General features: G+C 39.5%; 1 protein-coding gene across 1 annotated transcript in view; it reads left to right on the top strand.

The window, feature by feature from the left end:
- LOC124776581 (E3 SUMO-protein ligase RanBP2) overlaps positions 1–19,543 on the top strand; it is a 313,159-nt gene that overhangs the window by 194,800 nt on the left and 98,816 nt on the right. Inside the window, exons 18-22 of the mRNA XM_047251632.1 lie at positions 301–1,391; positions 6,005–8,640; positions 8,757–8,938; positions 9,021–9,187; positions 9,266–9,473. Coding sequence (XP_047107588.1) covers positions 301–1,391; positions 6,005–8,640; positions 8,757–8,938; positions 9,021–9,187; positions 9,266–9,473 — 4,284 coding nt within the window. The remainder of the gene's footprint in view (positions 1–300; positions 1,392–6,004; positions 8,641–8,756; positions 8,939–9,020; positions 9,188–9,265; positions 9,474–19,543) is intronic.

Genomic DNA, 19,543 nt, shown 5'->3' on the forward strand with positions numbered 1-19,543 from the left:
CGTATCGGCAGTATTGAATTTTGTCTCTTGAGAGTAAATACTGGTCAGGCAGGCATTCTCTCTCCCTAATTTTATTGTTTTCTCAAGTGAATTTTTTCTTTTATTACAAGTAGCATCCATATTATCAGAAAGCTTCAAATGTATGTGGACTTGGGGCATATTCTTTGCATGACTGTGCACAGATACCGGAAATTAATCACATTGAACACAATATGAAAATATTAAAGTTTATGTAAATGCATCTGATGAGATAATTTTGAAAAAGTGCATGTGTTATGCAGGTATATTTTATTTTTGCAGGTGTGTGATACTGAAGATGATCTTTATGTATTTGATGAAGAAGACTATGCAGAAGATGTGACAATAGCAGCCAGTCATATGGGAACATACCCACCTTTTCAGCCCTTCCCTGGTTACCCAGATTATAGACCTGTGTCTGGCATAATGGGGACTCCAAGTGTGCCTTACGCACCACCACCGCCGCCGCCACCACGAGAAGCTCATCCTCAGTTAATACCACCCACACAAGCAATGGGTGGATTTTTCCGTGGTGTTGAGCCTGCGCTGATATATCCCCCAGGAACTGTTGGTTATTATAGCGGCCAAGGTGCCCTTCCATTCTCTGAAGGCCAGCAGTTGCCAGATTTCCGTGGTCACCAGGCTCCTGCATTTTCTCGCTTAGGAACACATCCTGATCCACAAAACACTCAACCTGAAGTAAAAGTATCCCTTACATCTGCTCCTGTCAATGTTGTTATTACATCTTCTGATACCTTACCTACAACAGTTCCTGTTACACAGCCAATTCTGAGTGTAACTATACCACCACAGCATAGATTGGGAGGGATGCCTCTTGTTCAGAGTGATCTTGGAACTTCCATGCCTCAGGCAATGGTGTCCACTACATACTCAGCTTCAAAACCTTTACCTCTGACAACCACACAAACTTCATTTAGTTCAACATCCCATCTTCAGCAGCAGCTACCACCGTCCCAGGGGGCAGTATCAAATATAGGACGACATACTGTTCCTCATGCTTTTCAGATAACAATGCCTCCTCAAGCTCATTTACCTCAAGTATCATCGCTTGAGAAAGGTGCTGCATCCCTTAGCCCAGTTCTTCCAATAGCAACCAACTCTTTACTTTCATCTGTTCCTTCTCCAGTGTATTCTGCAGTTGTCACTGAGAAAAATTTGGTGCCAAAGGAGATAAGTCCCAAATCACGTCAAGCTTCAATGGGTTCTAATGCTGAAGAAGAGAATGTTGCTGAAACAGATCATGACCCATGTCCTGACTTTGAACCTGTGATTCCATTGCCTGCTGAAGTTCAGGTCATGACTGGTGAAGAAGAGGAGACAGTACTTTTTGAAAGCCGGGCTAAATTGTACAGGTAAAAAAAAAAAAAAACATTTTTTCTCCAGTTTTCTACCCTGCAGTACTGTAAAAGAGTAATTGCTGTTAATTACTATTGGCTGGTCTAGTGTTTGAGAGGGGCTTGGGGAGGGGGGGGGGGGGGGGGGGTGTACAGAGAAATTCCAAATTTCAGTATGTGTATCTGCAAACAAGTTGAGAATTTTGCTACACAGTATCTAAATGTGCCGTATAAGCAAAGGAAACATTGTGGTCAACATAGCATAATTAAGCAGCAACTCTGATTTATTATTATTATTATTATTATTATTATTATTATTATTATTATTATTATTTGCATCAAGACCCTGTAGTATAATGCAAAGCATTCTGCCTCATTGAACATTCCTGCTGATCTTCCAAAAGTCTCTCATTGTTTCTCCTTAGAGTATCTATCCATCCTCAGTCCACTTCGTCCCTGTTTTCTTTGGGACTTCATTCCTTGACCTGACATTGTACTTATAGATCTTGTCTCACTATATTTATTTGTCATCAGTTTCTATAGAATTGATTTGTGTTTTTGCTAGATCGAGTTTGACGTGTGCGGTCCATGGTACTGTTGACTTGACCACTTGTACTTGTGTCAAAATTCTGTTGGTGAGTCTTGTAGGTGGTAGCCTGTTGATCTGCCTGTAGAACTTTAATCTTCTTTTTCTGACATTTGCTGCTGGGTTTGACATCTGTTTGATTTTCCTTGAATATAATCCGTATATCTCTTCTGTCAGATTTGGGCAGATTTTTTTTTAAAATTTTCGTTCTTCCTTTGGTATGCTTTCCATATCCCTTTTCATATGGAGATTAGAGTCCCACCTGCATACAGTATTTCAGGCTTGATTACTGTGTTGTAATGTCTCATCTTTGTCTGAATGTATATGCGTTTTGCTGCAGGCTCTCTTCATTTTTTGTAGTAGAGTCTTCTGTGAAATCTTTACTACTCCTGTAAGTTTGAGGATTTCATCCAAACATTTGAAATGTGTAACTCTTGTTTATCTTCCAATATATTGTCTCATTTTCGTGTGTTTAATTTTCAGCAGAACAATTTAGACTACTGAAAGAGATTTTTGGACCAACTTTTTCTCCATGTTCTTTTAGTATTTTTATTTGTTTGGTTGCTGTTGCTTTGTTATGTGAAAGTGTAGCCAGGTTGTCTGTGACAGCTAGGTTTGAGATTTCTATCTTGTCATGGGATTGCCCTAGTTGCGTTTTTCCTTTTCCCATTCCCCATTACTTTGTCCAGGACTAGGTTGAACGATATTAGTGATAATCTGTTGCCTTGGTGTATTCCAGTTTTTATCGTGAAGGGGTCAGAGATTTCACCATGAATTTAACTTTCGATCTGGTGCGAGCCATTGGCTGTTTCATACATCGTAGTGTTTTTATGTTGAGTCCTTGTTCGTCTAAGATGTTCTGTCAATGGAATCGTGTGCTTTCTTGAAATCTGTGAAAGTGCAAATTTTGGACTATTCCTGATTGCTTTGATTTTAGAATTGTTTTCAGCTTGAAGATTTGTCCTGTGTGTGTTTGATTGTGTCTGTATCTTGTGTGTGTGTGTACCTGTCCTTTTTTCCCCTAAGGTAAGTCTTTCCGCTCCCGGGATTGGAATGACTCCTTACCCTCTCCCTTAAAACCCACATCCTATCGTCTTTCCCTCTCCTTCCCTATTTCCTGATGAAGCAACCTTGGGTTGCGAAAGCTTGAAATTTGTGTGTGTGTTTGTGTTTGTTATTGTCTCTATCAACGTACCAACGCTTTCGTTTGGTAAGTTAAACAATCTTTGTTTTTAGATACATTTTATTTCCCACATGGATTGATTTCCTTTCTTCAGAAATTGGTGGAAGTGTGCCTTGCCTGGGCGAGTGGAAGTGCATTCCAGTGTTAGGACTCTTGTTTCAGGTTCAGGGCAATTATGGAACTGATGATGCATCTCTCTGGGCAAAATAATGTTAGATGTAATAAAATTTACAGGTGAGAAAATTGGCAATAGTGGTTGGTTTTTGGAAACAAATTATTCATACATAAGTGTCAGTAACTAATTTCTTGTATGATACAAAATGTTACTGTGATGCATCCTGAAAATTAAAGTACATAATGTAGGTTCTGACAGTTTATAAATTGTACTTCAATTTTATTATGTTTGTCATTTAATAAGTGTTTTACGGCAGCAGATGGACAAAAATAATAGAATATTGGATATATGTCAGAGATTATTCTAAAACTGTAAGAAAGCTGATGCTGTAACAGCTGGCCCCACACAAACCAACCATGAAATGTGTGGTGTTTGCCACAAATTTCCATTTCAGAGAGTTTATTTAAAAATTCAAGTAAGAAACTACCTAATTTTAGGTATTAATGTGTGAGTTACTCAGTCATCTGCTTTAATAGTTTTGTTAAGATGGTCCTCTGGATGGACTTCTAGAAGTAGCACTAAGTGTGCATTATTAAATTTGCTAGTTCATGTGGTCAGAAACATTCAAAGTACTGCTAGATACCTGTACACATTGTGAACAGACTGATTGTAGTTGTCTTTTGTCATCAAACAATGCTTGAGTCTCACCAAGGATGGATAGCTGTGCACCTGGTATGAGAAATATGTTCTTGACGGAACACACACATGAAAAATGTAGGCCTTCCCAGTGCTCCAGAAACTGTCAAGTGAATGCCCAAAGTTGAACAGAAGACATAAAGTGAATGCATCTTACAACCTTCAGTAGTACTGAGAGCATGCTTTTGCTTTCATGTTATCTAAGAAGTATTTTTACTCAGTCCGTTCCTGGGTGTCGGTAAGCGAGTGTGTTCTGGGAAGCATGGCAGTTTGCACAGATTTCAGTACCACTCAATTTTGTACATCTATTCAACTAAAATTGCTGCTCTATTGTGTGAATATCCTATCCAAAAGATTTCTAATGCCAAATTAATATTCGTTCTTTTGGTGTGTTGCAACAAAATGTAAGATTTTTGTAGTTATAAGTTTGTCTTAAATTGTCTAGATTATCCATCTGATAAATTCTCAAATTCCACATAAAATAGTTCTTCCTTTCTAATTTTAATTTGAAAGTTTTTTCTGCATCCTAACAGTTCAGTATTATAATTATTTATTGTATATAGTGCTCTTTTGATTTGTACATCATGTCGGAACAGTTCCCGCAGCCCGCATGCATTTTACAGCCCATCTATTACAAAACAGTGCTACCACTAATTTTTAACATTGACAGTGTCTTCTCACACATTGCAACAGTATCCTGTGGATGCAGTTTTGAACTGTTCTCAGCTTTTAAAATAATTGTGGTGCTACAGTTTCAGTGCAGTGCTGCAAAATAGTAGCTACTATTTTGCAGCACTGCACAGGTAAATTTACTAATTGCCAAATGATCATATTTGGTAAAGGATATATCTATCGGTCCTCATTCAGCTCTTTCTGTCCTTCATTTTTGTCATAGTAAAGGCCTAAACAGAACTGTACATTCTCTTTGGTATTTCTAAATGATACTGACAGTTATGATTTTGAAGACATGGCCATAGACACAATTATTGTAAAATTGGAGCATTCCTTGTCTTCAGTCAGAAGAAACTCACTTTGAGAGATAATGTGCTGTTAATGGTACTTGAAGTCTCTCTTCCACTTTGAAGTATGCTCCCCCCCACCACCCAAAATTATCTTCTCGTTCAAAACATTGCAACACAGTGGAACGGCAGGTTATCGGAAGTCTCTGCAGATTTTTCAGGAGATGTTGTGTGACTAAAGCCAGCCCCAATGATCCAAAAGTGTTTGCACTTAAAGAAGGTTCATGTTGACATATTGGAACCAGAAAAGTCAGCTGCCTTCCCTCCCTTTGATGACATATTTACAATTGTGTATTACTTTCTTGGGATGTTGTGACACCCATTTTCAGATCACACTGGTGCTATGGCACTATAGTAACCGATTATTTCTAGTTTAAATACAAGTGGTGTCAGAATATTTTGACACAGCATGTACTTCAACATACAACAGTAATCAGGAGGTGGTTGCTGTGATAGTTGAAACCAGGAATACACTACAATTGTGATTTTTCCAAGCGAATAAACATTGTTGAAAATTCTGTTTACAAATTAATAAAACAATCACAAAGTAAGTGTGAGATCTTTTGAAACAGATGGGAGTGTGAGTGACTTTTGCTGGAAACAAATGAAACATCAGTTCCATTTTAAATTAGCTGTAATTATAAGGGATGCTAATGTGAAAGGTTTTTCCATGATCACATAAAATTGCATACTGCAGGACTTCAAAATTATCGAAACATTAATTGTAGTTTTTACGTGTGTTAAAGTTTCATTGCATTTATATACCCTATTGCTACTATTTCTCATTGAGTTTTTAAGTTAGGACCATACACAGTTAGACTTAAGAAATATGTAACTTTTTCTGCAGATATGTAATATTAAATACTACTCCTGTATCTCGCCTGTAAATAACATCAGCGCGCGCACACACACACACACACACACACACACACACACACACACACACACACACACACAAAATGACAGATTTTCACTGTAATATGGTTTCTGGAAAGCATTTGCAGCCACTCTCACACTTTTTTTTTTCTCCAGGTTTGTTGAAAAGGAGTGGAAAGAACGAGGAATTGGAAATATAAAACTACTGCATAATCAAAAGACGGGGAAAATAAGAATACTTATGCGTAGAGAACAAGTCCTGAAAGTCTGTGCTAACCATTTCATAACTGCTGATACAGAACTAGTCCCAATGAAAGACATAGCTTGGATATGGGTTGCAAATGATTTTGCTGATGAACAGGTGAAGTTAGAGAAATTGTGTGTTCGTTTTAAAACTCCAGAAGAAGCAACAAGTTTTAAGGATGCATTTGAGAAAGCCAAGAGCATTATTAGATTGGCACAAACATCAATAGAAGATGAATCTACAGTGTCATCAAGAAGTGGTAGTTCAACCAAAACTGTTGACTCAGTTGCTTCATCACAGGACAGTTCCTCCTCAGTTCTCAGAAAAGAAATTTCTAGTCAAACATCTGTAACACCTTCATCTACAGCTCCTGTATCAGTATGTGTTACAAGCAACAAAATTACTGTGGGTGGTTTTACATTTGCAAGTACTCCAACTTTCAAGGATAATACAACACCTGAAGGCAAAACTGTTGATAATGATTCCTCAAAAACAAAGGTTCCACAGGATGATGCTTCAAAAGTGAGTCCGTTTGCTACCTTCAGTTTTGCAATGCCGTCAAAACCTGTATCGTTCCCTGAAGTTTCAAAGCCAGTGGCAGTGGTCATGGACCCATTTAAGACAACTTCCACACCAGATACTTCAACATGCATTACAGTGGCGACTCAGAGCCAGGCTTCGAAGCCAGGTACCACAGTTTCAGAAAGTTCAAGAATAGCTGTTTCAAAACCTGAAGTTTCTAATTATCCAACACAGTCTCACCAAATAGGAACATCACAAGAAGTCACACAGTTTGGTTCTCAGAGAAATATGACTGCAGTGGAAACTGAAAAAGCTGGAAATGAACCACTGATGTTTTCATCTAATTCATTAACATTTGCAGATCTTGCAGCTAAATCACCTGCAGGAAAACCTGCATTTGCAGCAGATTCAAATTTCAAAGGATTTGAAGGTGCAGGTAGTGTTGTGTTTGGAAGTACTCAGGTATCTCAGAAGTCCAAACCTCAAATTACTCAAAGTTCACCAGACAGTCTGTCAGAGCGGCCACCTGAAGATTTTGTTCCAACTGCTGAGTTCAAACCTGTGATCCCTTTGCCAGAATTAGTTGAAGTGAGAACAGGAGAAGAAGATGAGGAAATTATCTTTGAGGAAAGATGCAAGCTTTTAAGATTTGATGGAGAAAATAAGGAGTGGAAAGAAAGAGGCATAGGGAAAATGAAGCTGTTGCACGATCCAAAATCGGGCAGGGTACGCTTGCTGATGCGGCGTGAGCAAGTTTTGAAAGTCTGCTGTAATCATGCCATTACTACAGCTATAAAGTTTAAGCCACTGTCGACTTCAGACAGAGCGTGGTACTGGGCAGCTCAAGATTATTCTGAAGGAGAAATGCGCCGAGAATTGTTAGCAATAAAATTTAAGACAACAGATTTAGCAGAAAAGTTTAAGAAGGCAGTGGAAGATACTCAAGCAAAGATGATAAACGACAGAATACCTTTAGATGGTAGCAATAAAGAGGAACTATCTGCAGAGGGTAATGATGAGAAACAGTTGAAAGAAAAATTAAGAACAGGAGAGGGCACTAATACTGCATCAAATCTTTGGGAGTGCCCTTCTTGTCACAAGAACAACCCATCAGATTCATCATCTTGTCATTCATGCAACAGCAACAAAATACAAAAAACATCTGCTGAGGATTCATCTCCGAAGTCATTATCTGAATTCAAACCAAAAGCAGGTTCATGGGAGTGCAAATCTTGTTATACAAGAAATGAGGGAACATGCCGCACTTGTGTTGCCTGTGAAGCAGTGAGGATACCTACTACTACAGTGTCTACAAGCAGCACCACTTCTGACCAGGTCTCTAAACTAATTTCACAAAATATCGTTCCTCTTTCAGAAGCTTTCAAACCAAAGCCTGGTTCTTGGACATGCAGTGACTGTTATCTTACCAATGAAGAGAGAAACAACAGATGTGTTGCTTGTGATAAACTTAGGCTTGGAAGTGATGGAAAACCCATTAATGAAAGCACAGCAGAAGATAAGACTGCATTTAAATTTGGAATTCAAAGTTCAAACACTGAAAGTTCATCAGGTTTCAATTTGTCTCGCTTTTTGCCTACGTGTGATGTTATGACATCTGTCACAACTACAACTACTACTGGTATGAGTACAACTACTAATGCATCATCCTGTGTTTTCTCATTTGGATTTCCCAAGCTTAACACACAAAACAAAGATGGTGCAGCATCATTCTCTTTTGGGAGTTCAACCGAGTCACAGAACACATTAGATCCTGTTGGAACATCATTGAAATACGACTTGGCTGTGGAACGTGACACACTACCAAAACAAAGTCTCTCATTTGGCTTCCAAGTCCCAACAAGCTCTGTTGACACACCACAGGTCAAGCAGTTGCCTGAAACTAAGAACACACCAACCTTTATATTTGGAAACTCATTGCCTGCTACTAAACCTACAGGAGCTGCTGTGACATTTGGAGCAGACAAGACACCCATAAAAGAAAATAATCTGGTGCAAGTTCGTTCAGGTAATAAATGCATCATATATATTATTGCATTTTAATTTTCAAAGTGTATATTATGATATCTTTAATGTACCGCATAATAGATTTGCATTAATGTGGACTGTTTTTGTGATTTTTAGAACATAGCTTCACATTTGGCAGCCCAGGAAAATTTGAATTTTCATTCAGTGGTGTCAGACCAAAATCTCCCATAAAATCGCCCAAATCACCAGGCACGAAACACTCTGTTTCTGTTGGAGAAGAAGAAAGTGGAAGTGAAGAAGAAGAAGAAGAATATGAGGGAGATAACATTTACTTTCAGGTTTTTCATTCTCTCTGTTTTTTCCCTCACCCAATCTGTAACTTCATTTATAACATTTCCATTGTGTGTTCAATATTTGCAGCCTGTGATACCACTTCCAGACAAAGTACCAGTGCATACAGGGGAAGAGGAGGAAGACCTCCTATATAGCCAGCATGCAAAGTTGTATAGATTTGTTTCTGGTGAGTGGAAAGAGCGAGGTCTGGGTGACATTAAAATTCTGAGACACAGAGTCACAAAAAAGATAAGGTAAAGATATTTTTGTTCTTGTTCATCATGTGAAGTGTGATAAGAGTAAAAAATTGTTCATAAAAACATATTTTTCAGGTTGCTGATGCGTCGTGATCAAGTGCTGAAAGTTTGTTTGAATCATTTTCTGACCCCTGAGATAACCTTCATTGAAAAGGATGCAAAAAGTTGGTTGTGGAGTGCACCAGATTTTTCAGATGGTCACATAGAGAATGAACGGTTTGCAATTCGTTTTAAAACACCAGATATAGCAGCAGAATTCAAAAAAGCAATAGACCAGTCCCAGGTAAATATCCATGCTGTCACACAAGTTAGTATGATAGGTGTAATAACAGTCATCACTACCTCAGTATAATCAGGAAGGTAAATATTTTAAGTAGCATTGTTTTTGTTGGGACATATAATTGTTTTACAGCATAAGCAATGAACTATCATGTGAAAGAAGGAGTTAAAGTAATATAACAACTTTCATGTTAAACAAAATTGTTAAGGCTTTCGTGGCCACTTGTTGACAAACTGCCTATTGGGTTCTGTCTCGGGTTCTTCGGCCGACGTTCATCTAATGATTTTTCTGACGTTTCGCCAGCACGAGTGGCTGGCATTGTCAAAGCTTCACCCTCCATTGCCGGTGGTGAACTGGAGGCGAGCTCGTGGCCGCAGACTATATGTACCTGGCGCGCCAACGTCCGAGGGCGGTCATTTCCGGTGCGGTTCTCCTCTTGCTACTTGCGACGGTCGTTCGCTGCAGTACGGGAAGCCAGGATCCGTTTATCTTAAGGCTTTCCTCTTTCTTGTTGAAACTGTTCCCGTGTTTTTGTATTTCTACAGCTTCTCTGAACAAGCCTATTCTTTTATTTTTACTGACTCAGTTACAATTTTGTATACTAAGTTTTATGTATACTGTCTACACTGCATCACTAAGTTCTTTGGCAAAACCTTAAAAATATAAGGTCTTGCCAAAGAACTTGATCTTCATACCTATCCCAGTATATCACACACATTTAATTCCTTATAAATTACAATGAACCATGAAATTTTACAGATATTTGATGTTGCGAATGTAATACCTCAGCAGGCAGTGTTAAGGCCAAGTGTTTCAATTACTTTAAATAGTCTGTAAAAGTAAAGCTTACAAAATTCTTGAGAAGAAAGTCAAATGTTGTGTGTAATGATTTGTCTAAAAGTATGAAATAAAAAATATCAGGGAAACGTTTGGTGCACCTCATTTTCTGTTCACGATTTCGAGCATCATTCAAAGGCACGTCGAACGTTTCTCTGATCTACTTATTTCTTTTACACAAATCATTTCATAAGATATTTTAGTCTTCCATTTTTGAATTTCAAGTTTTATTCACAAAGCATGATCTTATTGACTCCTTGTTTGCCTTCCTAACATACTTGATTCGAAGGAAGCCTTTTTGACATTTGAATACCATGCCAATGTATCTTTTTATGGGCAAAATAGCTAGGTCTAGGTGACACTTCATTTACAGCAGCTTTTCGTGAAATATTTCAGTTTTTCCTCAGCTTATTATAGTTTTCGTTCATTACCCGGTTTACTTTCAAGCAGTTAAATATTTTCATGCCAAACTAGACCTCATGCTGGTCACTTTGATACCTCGTTTACCTGTTTTTCTCCCTTTGTTTGGATATGAAAATTGGGACAAAACTTCACAGTGTAAGTTATAGGTAGTCCTGTTTTTGCTCTGCTCACACGTTTACAAGAACGTATTGAGTGTTAATCATATGATGAAATAGTCCTTTCTGCGTTGTTTCGATATCTTGAACCTTTTACGTGATATGACGATTTTTACAACCACTTGATTCCCCAAGCGCAGGAAAGGTTCGGACGCGCCGCGAGCGACCTGTCCACGGGTGTAACAACCAATATCTCAAGAATGAAGAGAGATACCATTCCGGTCTCAACTTTAAATATAATTTAGATATATTGGTTACATTTCATACGCAGTCGTGTATGGCCTTAAATGAACTATATGGAAAGTCTACACAATGTGATTTTTACCTCTGCAAATTCTTAAAAATTTTGTGTAGCCGTGTACTCAATTTCATGCAGCACAGTAACTGTGATGAATAACGAAAATAAATTCTGACATTTATCATTTAAGGATATCAAGCTATAGGTTGCGGAAGAATAAAATTTTTTCACCGAATAGTTTTCTTAAAAATCCGATGTTAAGAAATTCATAGCTGTCGGTCTGTGTCACACGTGCTGCAGCGACAAGATTCAAACTCGTTTGAATTCAAACATCGCCAGTTGCAGTGGGAGACAGGAGCGACACAGGTGTCGCTCACATAGTACGCTTCAGTAACTACACCAGAGGTTGTGTTTTATCGCTTGAAGCTGTCGCTTGCTTCTGTCACTCACGTAGGACACGGCCTTAGTTACGAAAGGTCAGTGGGAAGGAAGATCATTGGTAAGCCTGCATGTGAGCTCAAATCTCTCTTACTTTCACGGTTTTTGTGTGAGAGACATGTAGGATGGACTAATTTATTGGTTGGTGCTTATAAGAATGTACTCTCAGAATTTTAACAGTAAACTACACAGTAACGCAGAGTGCCTCTATTGTAGTATCTACCACTGTATTGGGTGATCATCTCCAAGACCCATTCGTGCTTACTAAGCGAACCCGAAACTGCTGCTCTTCATTGGATCTTCTCTATTTCCTCTACAATCCTATCTGGTATGGATTCCAGACTGATAAGCAATATTCAGATATTGGCCAAACAAGGATTTTGTTAGCTCGCTTTCTTTGTTGGATGGAGTACACTTCCCGAGGCCTCATCTAATTAATCCGAATGACATTTATATTACCTGGTATGAGTTTGATGTTATGGTTCCACTTTAAATTGTTCAGTAAGCATATTACCAGATACTCAATGAATGTAAATGCTTCCAGTAGTAGTTATTTAACTTGGTTCCAAATTGCCTTGTACCCTAATAACTTCATTCCTGTGATCATCTTGTCTCTCTCGTAGACCTTTTGCAGCACGAACTAGTTTGTCTCCCACTTTATACTAGTATCCATCTGGGTTCCTGCTTGTGGATTTCCATATCTGGATGCAGGCTGCAGTTAACAGAATTCACAAGACACACAGCCTTATCACTAACTCATTTGACAGCTCGTTTTCATGGAATGTTGCTTGCAACTTAATGATTCATGTTTGATGTGATTGCATTTTACTGCGACATTTCTTTGAATGTTGAGCTTTCGCCATGCCCTACGTGAATGAGTGAATGTATCTGTCTGCAGTCCCAGGCATGAATATGAACTGCCTTAATTTCATAATTAATTTGATGCTTTGTGATGAATTGTCTGCTTACATGTCCATTGCTTTCTTGAAGTGGTACTGCAATCCATTTACCCTTACAGGCTATTGCAGAATACCTACATTTCTCTCTTAACTGCTTGAAAGCATGTTACTTGAATAACAATCTGGAATGCATCTGCTGGCATAATTCTCAAATAATAAGCATCTGACTTATTCTCAAGTGGTAGTTGATACTCGAGCATCTTGAAATGCTTCACATGTGCTGTATGAATCATAATGTAGTGAAATAGAAGAGTTCCAGTTGGGAGTTCAACTGCAATTTTCCAGTTGCCTAGAAATTTTCTTAATCTCTGTTACCTCCCATAGGAGGTAAATGATTAGTAAATGGGATGATTAGCTGCCAACATGAATAACGTAGAAGTAAATATCCTTGGAATAGTGAAGCAACTTAAATCACTTAATAAAAGCAAGTCTTCTGATCCAGACTGTTTACCAATTACGTTGCTTTCAGAGTATGCTGATCCATTAGCTCCATATTTAACAATCATATAGAACCGTTCGCTCGACGGAAGATCCGTACCCGAAGACTGAAAAGTTGCACAGGTCACACCATTATTCAAGAAAGATAGTAGGAGTAATCCCATATCGTTAACGTCGATATGCAGCAGGCTTTTAGGACATATATTGTGTTCGAACATTATGAATTTACTCGAAGAAAACGGTCTATTGACACACAATCAACATGGGTTTAGAAAACATCGTTCCTGTGAAACACAACTAGCTCTTTATTCACATGAAGTGTTGAGTGCTATTGACAAGGGATTTCGGATCGATTCCGTATTTCTGGATTTCCGCAAGGCTTTTGACACTGTACCACACAAGTGGCTCGTAGTGAAATTGCGTGCTTATGGAATATCGTCTCAGTTATGTGGCTGGATTTGTGATTTGCTGTCAGAGAGGTCACAGTTTGTTATAATTGATGGAAAGTCATCGTGTAAAACATAAGTGATTTCTTGTGTTCCCCAAGGTAGTGTTATAGGCCCTTTGCTGTTCCTTATCTATATAAACGATTTGGGAGACAATCTGAGCAGCTGTCTTCGGTTGTTTCAGATGACGCTGTTGTTTATCAACTAATAAACTCATCAGAAGGTCAAAACAAACTGCAAAACGATTTAGAAGAAATATCGTAATGGTGTGAAAAGTGGCAGTTGACCCTAAATAACGAAAAGTGTAAAGTCAACCACATGGGTGCTAAAAGGAACTTTTTAAACTTCGGTTACATGATAAATCGGCCTAATCTAAAAGCTGTAAATTCAACTAAATACCTAGGTATTATGATTACGCGCAACTTAAATTGGAAGGAGCACATAGAAAATGTTGTGGTGAAGGCTAATCAAAGATTGCGTTTTATTGGCAGGACATTTAGAAAATGTAATAGACCTACTAAGGAGACTACCTACACTACGCTTGTCCGTCCTCTTTTAGAATACTGCTGCGCGGAGTGGGATCCTTACCAGATAGGACTGATGGAGTGCATCAAAAAAGTTCAAAGAAAGGCAACATGTTTTGTATTATCGCGAAATATGGGAGAGAGTGTCACAGAAATGATAAAGGATTTGTTCTGGGAATCATTAAAAGAAAGGCATTTTTTGTTGCGACAGAATCCTTTGGCGAAATTCCAATCGCCAACTTTCTCCTCAGATTGCAAAAAAATTTTGTTGTCACTGACCTACATAGGGATGAATCCTCACCACGATAAAATGAGGGAAATCGGAGCTCGTACGGAAAGATATAGGTCTTCATTCCTTCCGCGTGCTGTATGAGATTGGAATAATAGAGAATTGTGAAGGTGGTTCGATGAACACTCTGCCAGGCACTTAAATGTGATTTGCATTGTATCCAAGTAGCTGTAGATGTAGTTTCATAGCAGGTGGCAACCTGTATATGAAACGGTTGCTGTGATGTATCTTTTCATTGCTGTACAAGAGTACATTAGCGTGTGCAGGACTTAAATTGTGGTGCCGCAAGAAACATGTTGCTGAAAGCTCTGCTGCTGAAGGTAGTGACACTTTGCCATCTACTGTCTGTAGTGGGTGAGGTCTTACTGAACACTGTAAGATTAGAGCATGATGCAGTCTTTGATTGTTACACTGTGTTGCACTGAATTACAGAAGCTGTTAGAAAACACTTCTGGACTAAAGGAGACAAGCCACTGGAAAGCATGTGCATTGAGTCTTTGATTGGCACACACAAAAAGAAAGAAAACTGATAGCTTTTGGAGTAATACTTTTTTGAGCTACAGTGACACAAGTGCACACACACTCTTGTGCCTCTGAATAGTGCTGTATGGATAGATAGTGCCTGTATTAAGTTTCGACAGGTGGATTGGGTGTGGTGAGGATTGTGTTGGAGGGGGGGTGGGTAGAGTTGGGGGGGGGGGGGGGAAGAGGTGGCAGGCAGGGTGAGGGATTTGGGTTGGTTGATTTCCTACTTGGAGGGAGGCAGCCAGTTTGGAATGTGGCAGGGAGGGTGGGCAGGTACATGGACTAGGCATGTGACGCATGATTGTCAGAGCTGGACAGTGATGGTGATGTGGGGTCATGAATTAGTACGGGGGAAACCATGGGGTGGACAGTATGGAGATAGTGGGTTACTGCAGATTGAAACCAGGATGGTTACATCATTGATGTATGTGTTGCAAGGGGAACTCTTATCTGTGTGGGAAAATATGCTCAACTGCATGTTGTGCCACCAGGTGATCAGCTTTGATCTTGGTAACAGTTTGGCGGTGGCCATTCATACTGATGTACAGCTGGTTGATAGCCACACTGACAAAAAGCTGTGCAGTGTTTGCTGCAGAGTTGGTATGTGACATGGCTGCTTCACTGGTGCCTCAGCTTTTGCTGACAGTTAACTGTTGCTGGTTTCAAACTAATTGGGATAGAAGTAGGAAGCATATCTTCCACTGTTGTTGTAAAGATGTCTGAATGAAAAACTTGCACAACCAATGCTTTATTTTACAACCCGCAAATTTTTATAGCTGTTGTATTCTGGCAAGATGTGTGCAAGGATTTGGTAGGGAGGTGGTAGTGACAAGAACCACAGACAACTGCAGATTAATGTTGGTTTACATTAAGGGTACACTTAGCTTCATAAAGGGGAGAAGAGTGGTTTAATAAGGACACTCAGGATGATAGTTTAGTTGCCATATTGCACAATAAAAGTATTCAATGACTGCATGATTAAAGGAATGTGTACATGTTATATGAATCTAAAGTCATGTATGCTTCCCAGAGTAGAAATACTGTATGTCCGAGGTGGGAGTAGATGCTGCCCAATAACTGTTGCTGTGCAAGAAAAAGACATGTAAAAATATTGATAGGAGTGTGTTTTATTGAATGGCAGTGAATACTGTATCAAAATTGAAAATTAAATTTCTGGTCATTTATTTGAAATATCTGGGATTCATTTTTCATGAGTAGTTTGAAATTTGTTCAGAGTGGATGAAAATGAGAATTTATGTAAACTTGACAGCAAAGAAAGTGGGTCACTGCCGAATACAACCAACATAACGTAGTTGTGTTGCAGGTCCTCTAAACACCAAAACCCTGTGGGGTACAGTCGATTGACTACACACAATGGGTACTGCAAGAGACTACTAGAGACTAAAGGTCTTTATGGCAGTCAGTCTAAGCGTCAACTAATACCATCATACAAAACGTATTAGAAAACACGTTCTTCACGATGAGACACCCCATAGCACTCATAACCTAACCTTAATTACAACAAGTGACATTCAAAAATGTTCTGAGAAAACGGATTATTTTACATATATTGTACAGTAATCCTTAGTCAAAATTAAATACATGAGACAATATATGGAGTTACAAAGCTGTACGGCAACTGGAAAAAAATTTTTTGCTCTCGAAAAGGTTTTCCATCCATGTGCTGAAAGTCACTCAACGACGAGTGGCTCTGGAAACTGGATATTGGACGAACCAGTAAAAAAAACGCGATTAACGGCTACAAGCACTCTACGGAAATCTCAACATTAACAGCGAATCACCAGTAATATCATTGTTCTCGTAACACATCGACAGCTACCTGTACACAAATTTGAACTTTGAATGACATGACCAACATCGTCGTTCTGGACCTGGATTCAAACCCAGCACCTATAGCCATTGCTAACTAAGCTAAGCTTTGTTTGTGCCTTATTGAGACCCGATCACTAGGCATAAAGTCTTGAAGTATAGACGTTTGCACCAGTATCAGTTATCAATTCAGATCCTGAGAATAAATGACGAAAATGTTTGTACTGAACTGGGAATCCTGTCATAACAGCTACCTTCCTGGGAACTAACCCCAACGACGTTTAATATGGTGTCATTCACAAGGAACAAGGTATGCTCATGTTTAAAATTGAAATGCCATCATGTAAAGCTTGTGACAGGGATGTGAACCCAGCACCTAATCAGATTGTTAACAAAGTACGTAAAAACAGAAGTTAAATATCAAATGTTTTCACCAATAGCAAGATGTTGGAACCTTAAATGATGATAGAATGGTTTTTGCCTGACTGGGATTCGAACCCAGAATCTAGTGCTGTCGTTTCCTAGCCAGGAAGAGACGATAAATAGCTATTGTTGGTTCACCAGTAGCGAGATGTGCGCATGTTTAGCTAGACATCAGGTGATGAAAAGTTCTGTGCTGAATGGAATTCAAACCCCGCACACGTGGTCATGAAGACACTTTATCTATCAAGTTCTAGCTAGGAGTGGCATGTTTGTTCTTTCAATGATGTGATGGAAAATACTCTGCTGGCTAGAAGTTGAATACACAACATACCGTCGTTGGTGATCACAACGTTAAACCCAAATCCGTTTTCGCCAGTAGGATGGAGAGGAATGTTTGAACTTGAAAAGATGTAAGGAAACGTTTGATCTTATAATGGTGTGATAAAAAGCTCATCATGTGGCTGAGTTGAAACGAACACTTTACAGCTGACAACGCAAGAAGAGACGTTGCAAATGCAACTATTTTTCACTAGCAGTTCGGAGCGCTCATGCTAGGGCCTGAAATGAAATAATGAATATTTTGTGCTGATCAGGAGTCGAAACCAGATAGGTGCCTTTCGAGGAGGCCTAGAAGAGTTTGCAGTCTTGGGAACACAGTGAAATCGAATTCGGATCCCAGTCCAGCACCACAATTTTCAACATCTCAGTTCCAAATAAAGTAAGTGCCTTGTGAACTTACATGGCCATTGGTTCATTAAATGAAATACGTTTTCTAGTTTACGACAGCATGCTGGTGACAGAGTCTCTGCCTTCCAGGATTTCTCCATCTGTCACAGCTCAAATGAATGCCGCTCTACCCCAGTCGGCAGCGAAGGGATGTTATCTTTACTCCGGATATTGAACTACGGAGCTTAATGGTGTTCTGCACTTGGCATTACTAGGGCTGCAGAAGAGTTACTTGTGTGTGTTATAATTCTACGCCTGACATGAGATCTATAATTATGAATTGCAGAGTATTCATTTAGATGTAGATGCAGATGTCAAGGGACAGGTAACAGGAAGGAGGGCGGGATCTGGGAATGGATAGAAGTGCAAAAGTGCAAAATATAAGCGTGAAATGCGTGCAAAGTATTGCTTACTTAGGTGTGTGCCACAGTTCGTTTTATCTTAGGACCGAGAGATGAGGAAGGACTGTTTTCAGAATGAAGAATTGGTTATTGGGAAGGGAAGATCAAAGAATACGGTTTCATAGGTGTTGAGAGGAATGATAGAGAGTAAAGACAGCAGCAATTAAAAGAGAAAATGCAGCGACAATGAAAACCGCTAGATTTGTTGTTTGTTCTGGGGGAATGGAATAGAAGGGCACTTGCGGCGATAATGTCAGAGAGAGAGAGAGAGAGAGAGAGAGAGAGAGAGAGAGAGAGAGAGAGAGAGAGAGAGAGAGAGGATATTAACAATGAATAAACACAATATGAAATTGTTTATGTATTGTGTGGAGGACGGAGGGTGTATTCATGGATGGAGGGGAAGAGAGAGATGTATCCGAAATAACAAAAACTACTGTGGCAGAATCCGTCTACGCTGATTAGTTTGTAAGTATCTAGACAGGGTATAAATGAAATCAAAATAGAATATTTAACAAACTGTATATTCATAAGAAACCCACTTGAATTAAAAAGGCAACTCGAAGGAAAACTAACCCATATTGTATCTTTTCTGTTGCCACGTGATCTTCCACTAGCGCCCAATGAGGAAAAATGACGATAAAGAAGACATAACAAAACATTTTAAGGACTCTAATATTTTATCCAGAATCCTTCATTATTTTGTACTTCTATCATGCGTCTTGGCATAGAATGTATAAGCTGTCGGACGTAACAGCCTGAAGAAGCAACTTTCTCCCAGGCTTCCAGGACGCAGTACCAAAGAGCGTCCACAGTAGTTGGTTGGTTTCGTGGCCAGTTCTCTGTTAATGTTCTTGTGACCTCAGCCCACATGTTTTCCATGGGGTTCATATCAGCCGCCCGTGGCGGCCAGTCCATGACGTTGACACCAATCGTGGAGAGCCGCTGCTGAACAAATGCAGAATTATGAATGGGAGAATGGTCCTCTTGCAAGGTGACGTGCCCTTCTGCGTACAGCATTCGCACTGACGGAAGCATCACATTTTCCAATATGTGAACATACTGCATGCTGTCCAGAGTTCCTTCTATCCTGTGAAGAATTTGCGCCCCTCTCACAGAAATCCAACCCCAGCAGGTAACAGATATCCGGCCACTTCTTCTCATCGTGGTTACATATTCGCGTTGATGGCGAGTCCCTTGCAGCCTGTAAATGATTCGTGGACCATCATTACTGGTGGAAAACACCGTTCTCATCAGTGAAAATGACGTTGTTCCACAACGCCCTCAGATGGAGCTCTGCAAATGCTAGCTGGTATAAAACGTTGTCTTCGTTGAGCTCTTGTTTTGCGGTGGATCGTCGTGTATGCAGACCAGCGTCCCTCAGCCTTCGGCGAATTGTGTCACTGGAGCCTGGGAAGTTGGTC

Source organism: Schistocerca piceifrons, chromosome 2 (assembly GCF_021461385.2).
Source record: "Schistocerca piceifrons isolate TAMUIC-IGC-003096 chromosome 2, iqSchPice1.1, whole genome shotgun sequence".
In the NCBI taxonomy this organism is placed as follows: Eukaryota; Metazoa; Arthropoda; class Insecta; order Orthoptera; family Acrididae; genus Schistocerca; species Schistocerca piceifrons.